We start from the raw sequence: 10106 nt of genomic DNA on the forward strand, positions 1-10106 counted from the left end.
ATTTCTTACATTAATGCATAGAATACATTAAGGTAAAAAACGTTTTGACTTTAGAACCACTTTAAGAAAGAAATGATGAAATGATGTCTGGGTGGGCATAAAGTCTGGGGTTCTACTTTAATGCATTTGTCTATATTTGATTATATTATCTAATAGTAGTATGGAGATCAAACATGATAATTATGCATTAATTATTTTAACAATGCATACAAAGACATTTAGACAGTTGTTCATTTCCAACCTGGTGGTAAGAGTTTGTTGAAGGCCTTTTTCTGTTCCAGCATGACTGTCCCATGATGTACAAAGCCAGCTCCATAAAAACAAGGTTTGATGAGTTTGGTGTGGAGGAATAGGAGTGTCCTGGACAGAGCCCTGACCTCAGCCCTACTGAACACCTATGGAAAGCCTTCCCAGAAAATGGAGGCTGCAAAAGCCCAAAGAGGGGATCAAAATTCAAAATAATGCCCCTTGTTTGGAATAAGGTGTTCATCAAGCTTATAAAGGTGGGATGATCAGGTGTCCACCCCACCCCACCCCAGGTGGCAGGTGTCCACACACTTATGGCTATAACGTATAACTGGGTACATTTCAGGCAAAATTAGGCTCTACTGGCAGTACAGAAGACCACACTCACCATACAAATTCCACCCACTCCTGGGCAAATATACATTTTGGAATCAGCGGGGCTTTGACCAGTGCAGTCAGAACTACTGGTAACAGCGGGCAGGACATGTCACAATGTGGCCTAATTTGACAGAGTCTCCAGTGTCTGGCTGTGTTCTGGCTATATAAATGTGGCACTGTCATGTTGGAACATGTTGCTTAAAAGAACATCAACAGTAAGAACCAGTAGCACTTAATATTGAGAAGTAATAACAGGAGCCCTGGCCTGTATTTATTCATCGAGGACGGCAGAACTTGAAGCTGAACTCCCAGGAAAGTCAAAATCCCGCCTTGTAGTGAAGATGCAACGCTCACTACAAGGATTAGGCACTTGTTTCGGTCTGGAGACCTGGAAAAATACTTTCACTTACCCAGTCCCATAGGCTCCTCTTTGTTGCATTGGCTTCAGCTGCTAAACAAGAACATTTTCCAATATTCCCATTCAACAGTAGTCAATTTGGTAAAAGAAACCTGCGCTCATGAGAAAACAGCAAAATAAATTGAATGTTAAAAGTGCATAGTGCAGCTGCAACAAAAATACTTCAAATATCAATAAAGTGTATAAACCATAAATAAAACTTAGATTGTGCGCTGGCATAAATAAATCAAATTAAATCTGCAGCAAACAAGGCTTCTTGGAAAACCACCAGAAGCTGTAGTATATACCTTTAAAATAAACCACAGTGCTGCAAAGTGACAAAATACAAAATATATGACACATCTCCGTGAAAGAAAATATATAAAAAACAGAAGTAAGTAGAAAGTTCAAAAAATGTGATTAAGATCAAAAAACGCTTGAAAAGCGCTACATTCAGTTCGTGAAAAACGTAATTACAAAAAGAAACGTAGGGTGAAGAAGATGAACCGTTCCTTTAGTGTATCGCATTAGGTGGAAAAAGGTGAGAGGTATAAGGACACTTCCAAGCCACCGATAGTTGCGGGAGAGTAGTAATGGATGTACTCTTACCAAACTTGTTGGACCTCCTGTATAGCGAGGTCGTACGAGCTTTCAGATATAGCCCTCTGCAGGGACAAGTGGAAGACGGTGTCCTGGTCACAAGCGCCACCCGCTTCCGGAAGTTATCTCCGCTTCAGCATCAGGGGGGAGACTCCTTTAGGGGGGATCCACCCAGACGGGGCTACACCTGTGTGCTTTGGCGGGATGGGCACTTGAAGAGGTGGGATGAGGCGCTCCACGAAGCGATACTCGTCATGTGACTCTATAATACCCGGGTACTGAGATGTCACAGCAGGTCCCGACCCGCTGTATGGGCGCTGTAGCCTGACATCAGTCTTCAGGACATCTAACGCTGTCCTTCTAGATTGTAATTACGTTTTTCACGAACTGAATGTAGCGCTTTTGAAGCGTTTTTTGATCTTAATCAAATTTTTTGAACTTTCTACTTACTTCTGTTTTTTATATATTTTCTTTCACGGAGATGTGTTATATATTTTGTATTTTGTCACTTTGCAGCACTGTGGTTTATTTTAAAGGTATATACTACAGCTTCTGGTGGTTTTCCAAGAAGCCTTGTTTGCTGCAGATTTAATTTTATTTATTTATGCCAGCGCACAATCTAAGTTTTATTAACAGTAGTCAATTGTTAGATCGACTTCTGTCAGGCAGGGATGGCCACACATAGATTGAAATTCAGATAATTCAGTAGGCTCAGCAGCAGTGGCGGACAGTCCATTAGGGGCGTATGGGCACCGCTCCCCCTGGGGTAAGTTCGGGGCTCTGATGTCCGACCGTCTTCCCACAGGGGGGTGCCAGGGGATGCCACTGACTGACCGGGGGGGTGGTTGTTTGCTGCCTCCCCAAAAAAATAAAAAAAACACCAGCCGCCATTGTTTAGCAGCATTTCAATCCATCTATGGATCTATGGACAGCTTAAATTCTCTTCTCAACAAGGCATTTCCATCCACAGAACTGCTACTAACTGGATTTTTCCTTTTGCACCAAGTAGCAAGTTAACGCAAGCAAATACTAGAGACTGTTGTGGGAGGAAATTGTAGATCAGTAGTTAGAAATATACCCAAACTAGCCCACCTGGCACCAATGATTACACCATGGTCAAAACCCATGAGGACTAATTTTTTCCCCCATGTTGGTGTTTGATGTAAAGATTACATGAAGCTCCCGACCATTGGGCTGGGGCCAATATTTAGCTAATATGATACCTGCATGAATATGTAGGTGTATAGATGTTCCTAATATACATTGCTTGCTGAGTGTATCACCCAAGAGTATAACTGATATTGTGAAATGGACATTTTACTGGAAAAATCCCAATATTCTCATGAATTATTTTGAGTTTGTTGTTTTATCGCCACTGTGCATATAATCACAGCCATCAAATAACACCGGCAAATTTGACATTGGTGTAATACCACCAGTGAGGGGGGTAAACACCATGACTTACATAGCAGGCTAGGTAAGCTGTGTTATGTATCTTTGTGAATCAAGTCTGTTATAAGAAAAAAAAATCCAATAACAATATTATATAGTATCTAATGCTTACATTGATCATTTCTGATTATTCTGCAGAACTTCTCGGACGCCCAAATATTGATTCCCTAGAAACATCAATGCTCAATGGTGAATACAAAATAGAATGCAGAATCTCTGGATATTACCCAAAAGGATTGACAGTCACCTGGATGAAGAAGAGCAAGGAAAAATATGAATGTGTTACCAAAGATAATAAATACAACATCCCAGACATTGTACACGAGAGACAGTCAGATAACACCTTCAGCTGTACAGCCAGCCTATCGTATGTTCCAAACAATGAGGGGTCAGAGTTCATATGTAGAGTGGAGCATCCCAGCCTGGATCAGCCCATTGAGAAACATACAGGACCACTACAGCAACCTGATAAAAGTGAGTAGATGCACAGCAAAAACAGGGAAGAGCATGACAAATAACCCGCATACATCATACACTGATTGATTCATTTTTTCATGTTATAAAAAATAAACATAATTCATTGTACAGCTCATACTTACCTATCTGGAGAGATAAAGTTGATCTAATGTCTGGTTTGCACCTGAGTCACATCCCCTAGTTGCTGCTCACTATTAAAACATGAAAATGGAAGTGATAAAATATCTACAACCAGAATCGCTGTTTAAACTACTTTTTTTGCCACCCCCCAGTTACAATCATGGCCGGGTCCTGTGTAAAGTATTAAATGGCTTTGAGGAAAAGAAAAAAATATGAATTTCATTCTTTTGTTTGTTTCAATGTATTTTTATTGAAAAAGTGCACAAAAGTCAATTCCCCCCCTCTCATTTTTGTAAAATATTTTATTCTATCTTTTCATGTGACAACACAAAAGAAATTACACTTTGCTACAATGTAAAGTAGTGAGTGTACAGCTTGGATAACAGTGTACATTTGCTGTCCCCTCAAAATAACTCAACACACAGCCATTAATGTCTAAACCACTGGCAACAAAAGTGAGTACACCCCTAAGTGAAAATGTCCAAATTGGGCCCAATTAGCCACTTTCCCTTCCCGGTGTCATGTGACTCATTAGTGTTACAAGGTTTCAGGTGTGAATAGGGAGCAGGTGTGTAAAATTTGGTGTTATCGCTCTCACTCTCTCATACTGGTCACTGGAAGTTCAACATGGCACCTCATGACAAAGAACTCTCTGAGGATCTGAATAAAAGAATTGTTGTTCTACATAAAGATGGCCTAGGCTATAAGAAGATTGCGAAGACCCTCAAACTGAGCTGCAGCACAGTGGCCAAGACCATACAGCGGTTTAACAGGACAGGTTCCACTCAGAACAGGCCTCACCATGGTCGACCAAAGAAGTTGAGTGAACGTGCTCAGCGTCATATCCAGAGGTTGTCTTTGGGAAATAGATATATGAGTGCTGCCAGCTGGCCACACAAAATATTGACACTTTGGGCCCAATTTGGACATTTTCACTTAGGGGTGTACTCACTTTTGTTGCCAGCAGTTTAGACATTAATGGCTGTGTGTTGAGTTACTTTGAGGGGACAGCAAATTTACACTGTTATACAAGCTGTACACTCACTACTACATTGTAGCAAAGTGTCATTTCTTCAGTGTTGTCACATGAAAAGATATAATTAAATATATACAAAAATGTCAGGGGTGTACTCACTTTTGTGATATACTGTATCCTTGTGCACAGTAATTGGTGCTTCTCATGATGATCTTTAGGCACATTCACTACGCATCCCCTCCACTGACAGCCATACTGCGCACACCCTACCTCCAACTGACAGCCATACTGCGCACACCCTACTTCCAACTGACAGCCATACTGCGCACACCCTACATCCAACTGACAGCTATACTGTGCACACCCTACCTCTAACTGACAGCCATACTGCGCACACCCTAACTCCAACTGACAGCCATAATGCGCACACCCTACCTCCAACTGACAGCCATACTGAGAACACCCTACATCCAACTGACAGCCATACTGCGCACACCCTACCTCTAACTGACAGCCATACTGCGCACACTCTACCTCCAACTGACAGCCATACTGCGCACACCCTACCTCCAACTGACAGCCATACTGCGCACACCCTACCTCCAACTGACAGCCATAATGCGCACACCCTAACTCCAACTGACAGCCATATTGCGCACACCCTACCTCCAACTGACAGCCATACTGCGCACACCCTACCTCTAACTGACAGCCATACTGCGCACACCCTACCTCCAACTGACAGCTATACTGTGCACACCCTACCTCTAACTGACAGCCATACTGCGCACACCCTAACTCCAACTGACAGCCATAATGCGCACACCCTACCTCCAACTGACAGCCATACTGAGAACACCCTACATCCAACTGACAGCCATACTGCGCACACCCTACCTCTAACTGACAGCCATACTGCGCACACTCTACCTCCAACTGACAGCCATACTGCGCACACCCTACCTCCAACTGACAGCCATACTGCGCACACCCTACCTCCAACTGACAGCCATAATGCGCACACCCTAACTCCAACTGACAGCCATATTGCGCACACCCTACCTCCAACTGACAGCCATACTGCGCACACCCTACCTCTAACTGACAGCCATACTGCGCACACCCTACCTCCAACTGACAGCCATACTGCACACACCCTACCTCCAACTGACAGCCATACTGAACACACCCTACCTCCAACAGCTATACTGCACACACCCTACCTCCAACTGACAGCCATACTGCGCACACCCTACATCCAACTGACAGCCATACTGCGCACACCCTACCTCCAACTGACAGCCATACTGCGCGCACACTACCTCCAACTGACAGCCATTTTGCGCACACCCTACATCCAACTGACAGCCATACTGCGCACACCCTACCTCTAACTGACAGCCATACTGCGCACACCCTACCTCCAACTGACAGCCATACTGCGCACACCCTACATCCAACTGACAGCCATACTGCGCACACCCTACATCCAACTGACAGCCATACTGCGCACACCCTACCTCCAACTGACAGCCATACTGCGCGCACACTACCTCCAACTGACAGCCATTTTGCGCACACCCTACATCCAACTGACAGCCATACTGCGCACACCCTACCTCCAACTGACAGCCATACTGCGCACACTCTACCTCCAACTGACAGCCATACTGCGCACACTCTACCTCCAACTGACAGCCATACTGCGCACACCCTACCTCCAACTGACAGCCATAATACGCACACCCTACATCCAACTGACAGCCATACTGCGCACACCCTAACTCCAACTGACAGCCATACTGCGCACACCCTAACTCCAACTGACAGCCATACTGCGCACACCCTACCTCTAACTGACAGCCATACTGCGCACACCCTACCTCCAACTGACAGCTATACTGCGCACACCCTACCTCCAACTGACAGCTATACTGCACACACCCTACCTCCAACTGACAGCTATACTGCACACACCCTACCTCCAACTGACAGCCATACTGCGCACACCCTACATCCAACTGACAGCCATACTGCGCACACCCTACCTCCAACTGACAGCCATACTGCGCGCACACTACCTCCAACTGACAGCCATTTTGCGCACACCCTACATCCAACTGACAGCCATACTGCGTACACCCTACCTCTAACTGACAGCCATACTGCGCACACCCTACCTCCAACTGACAGCCATACTGCGCACACCATTCCTCCAACTGACAGCCATACTGCGCACACCCTACCTCCAACTGACAGCCATACTGCGCACACCCTACCTCCAACTGACAGCCATACTGCGCACACCCTACCTCCAACTGACAGCCATACTGCGCACACCCTACCTCCAACTGACAGCCATACTGCGCACACCCTACCTCTAACTGACAGCCATACTGCGCACACCCTACCTCCAACTGACAGCCATACTGCGCACACCCTACCTCCAACTGACAGCCATACTGCGCACACCCTACCTCCAACTGACAGCCATACTGCGCACACCATTCCTCCAACTGACAGCCATACTGCGCACACCCTACCTCCAACTGACAGCCATACTGCGCACACCCTACCTCCAACTGACAGCCATACTGCGCACACCCTACCTCCAACTGACAGCCATACTGCACTCTTCCTCAGACTAACAGCTACACTAAACAATAAAAGGAGGGAGACACAAATTAACTGTATTGGTCACACAAGAAAACATATTGTATTTATAAGAAGGAGGACAGAGCAAATCTGTGGATTAGGAAGTAGAAAAAGTACAGTGTAATTTAAGTCCCATACACACTATTAGATTTTATGCAGATTTTTGTCTTCAGATTTACCAAAAACATATAATATGAGGTCAAACCTTAAGAGTTTCAATTTGTATGCAATCAGGCAGCCCTTGCAATACGTGGTTTTGTAAATCTGAAGACAAAAATCTGCAGAAAATCTAATAGTGTGTATGGGGTCTTACATTCATCTCTACAATGACATCTTGTGGCATTATGCAGGTTGTTTAGCATTTAGTTTCCTCATTTTTGTGTTTCTTCCTTCACAGATCTTCAAGAGAGGAAAACTGGAAGATACCGCTACTGAAACTGACTGAGGGGAACAATATTATGTTTTCTACCAGTTCTTTGCAGAGCAAATAGAAGCTATGAGGTGATAACCCAACACTACTAGTATCTAGATATGAAGTATGGATTTATCAAGCTGTCTGCATCCCACCAAATCTGACCATCTGTGAGGACACCGAGAATGATCTCAATTTCCCTGGACCTGCATTGTGACACCTGACATGTTTAGTTACAAAGTTACTATTTTAGCAGTATTAAAGATTGATTAATCTTCAGGAAGTAATTGTAAACGCTCCCCTCCTCAAACAGCCCAATGTGACATAAGAGCTTTGTTTAGCAGTTCCCAATGTTCCAAATATCATAAATGTCAAATTAGATACATTTTACTGGAGTCCTATAATGGTCACATGGCCATAAATCCTCCTTGGGATCTAAAGCTTTGTGGCAGGGGGTGTGAAACTTGTGAAATCACTTGTTACATCACTGCTGGGAGGGAAGAGGGGAGGAGCTATATGGAAATGTTTAATAGACAGTTCCAGCGCATGCGCACTGAAGGAACCTTCCCACCGCTTTGGCATACAGAATGAAGGGGCTTCCAGCAATGCTTGGGGGGTCAGCTGTTTGAATAGAGGCTCAGTTAGTGTTGTCGGTCCAGGGTAGAAAGACAAGTAGTTACGGAAGCACCAGGAAAAAAAATTATGCTAACTTAATAAAAAAAAAGCATATTATGAGTAGCCATATTTTATGAGAACCTTGCAAAATACATTGCCTGGAGAGACATTTTAAAAGATGTCCATGTATTACCATTCAATAATCTGCAGGTTTGCAGGCACACAAACTGCTAATACAAACTTCAGCCCCCAAGGAATGCAGAAGTAATTGGTGAATCTCATAATGATCTTTATACACATACACTACACTTCACCTAGACCAGTGATGGCGAACCTTGGCACCCCAGATGTTTTGGAACTACATTTCCCATGATGCTCATGCACTCTGCAGTGTAAATGAGCATCATGGGAAATGTATTTCCAAAACCTCTGGGGTGCCAAGGTTCACCATCACTGCCCTAGACTGACAGCCAACCATCCTGCACCTCCCCAGACTGACAAACACATTGCACCCCATAGACTGACATCCACGTTGCATACCCCTTCCCCTGGATTGACAGGCACACTGCACACACCCTCAGACTGACAACTACACTGCACACCCACCCCACCTTCCCTGTGGACTGACCCACACAGCACACCCCCCTGGACTGACAACCATACTGCACCACTCAACTCTCCCCCATGCCAGACTGACTGCCACACTACAACCCCCCAGAATGACAGCCCCCAGACTGAGACAGCCACACTGCACCCCCCCCCCAGAGACTGACAGCCACACTGCACACATCCCCCCCCCCCAGATTGGCAAACTACACACATCCACACAAACTGACAGCCACACTGACATGTATTATACACACAGCACACAAACCTATTTAACCATTTCATGTTTTCAGTTTTGCATGTTTTATATTTGTTTTTAAGCATATTTATACCATCTTTGTGGCACAAGTAAACATTAACCACTTGCCTACTGGGCACTTTCACCCCCTTCCTGCCCAGGCCAATTTTCCGCTTTTAGTGCTGTTGCACTTTGAATGACAATTGCTCGGTCATGTAACACTGTACCCAAACTAAATTTTTATCTATTTTTTTTTTTACAAATAGAGCTTTCTTTTGGTGGTATTTAATCACCACTGGGTGTTTCATTTTTTGCTAAACAAATGAAAAAAAGACCAAAAAATTTTGAAAATAAAAAAGTTTAATTTCTGTTATAAAATATTGTAAATAAGTAATTTTTCGCATTCACTGATGAGGCTGCACTAATGAGCACTGATGAGGCGGCACTGATGGGCACTAATAGGCAGGACCGATAGGCGGCATGTGTAAGATATTAATAAATATAAAACCAAGCGCTGAAATGGACACACCGTGATATATACAAATGATGTTAAAATAGATTCATGAAAATACTCATGAAAATATATGGCAATTTGATTGAGCAATAGAATTAAGCTGCTATCAATTAACTGGTGATCAGAATCCCATATGGTGTACAAATATATATAATATTGATGCGCTCTAATTGACTGTTCAATCAATGTGTATCTGAAAGGAACTGTGCACAAAGCAAATGTGATAAAAATGGGAGTACAGTATTTGTACTCCCATTTTTATCACATTTGCTTTTTGCACAGTTCCTTTCAGATACACATTGATTGAACAGTCAATTAGAGCGCATCAATATTATATATATATGTGTAGGATATTGCCATGGGAGTAAAAGAAACTCTTGTGTGCCCAACAAACTCCTGCTAAGGCCACTCTCATACCCC

General features: G+C 43.9%; 1 protein-coding gene across 2 annotated transcripts in view; it reads left to right on the plus strand.

Moving 5' to 3' along the window:
• LOC141148596 (uncharacterized) overlaps positions 1 to 9875 on the plus strand; it is a 113724-nt gene extending 103849 nt beyond the window's left edge. For both annotated transcript variants that reach the window (XM_073636192.1, XM_073636193.1), the window contains 2 exons: positions 3212 to 3547; positions 7699 to 9875. In XM_073636192.1, the coding sequence (XP_073492293.1) occupies positions 3212 to 3547; positions 7699 to 7736 (374 nt within the window). In that variant the 3' untranslated portion in view covers positions 7737 to 9875. The remainder of the gene's footprint in view (positions 1 to 3211; positions 3548 to 7698) is intronic.
• Positions 9876 to 10106: the final 231 nt, after the last annotated feature.

This window comes from Aquarana catesbeiana, linkage group LG06 (assembly GCF_042186555.1).
Source record: "Aquarana catesbeiana isolate 2022-GZ linkage group LG06, ASM4218655v1, whole genome shotgun sequence".
NCBI lineage: Eukaryota > Metazoa > Chordata > Amphibia > Anura > Ranidae > Aquarana > Aquarana catesbeiana.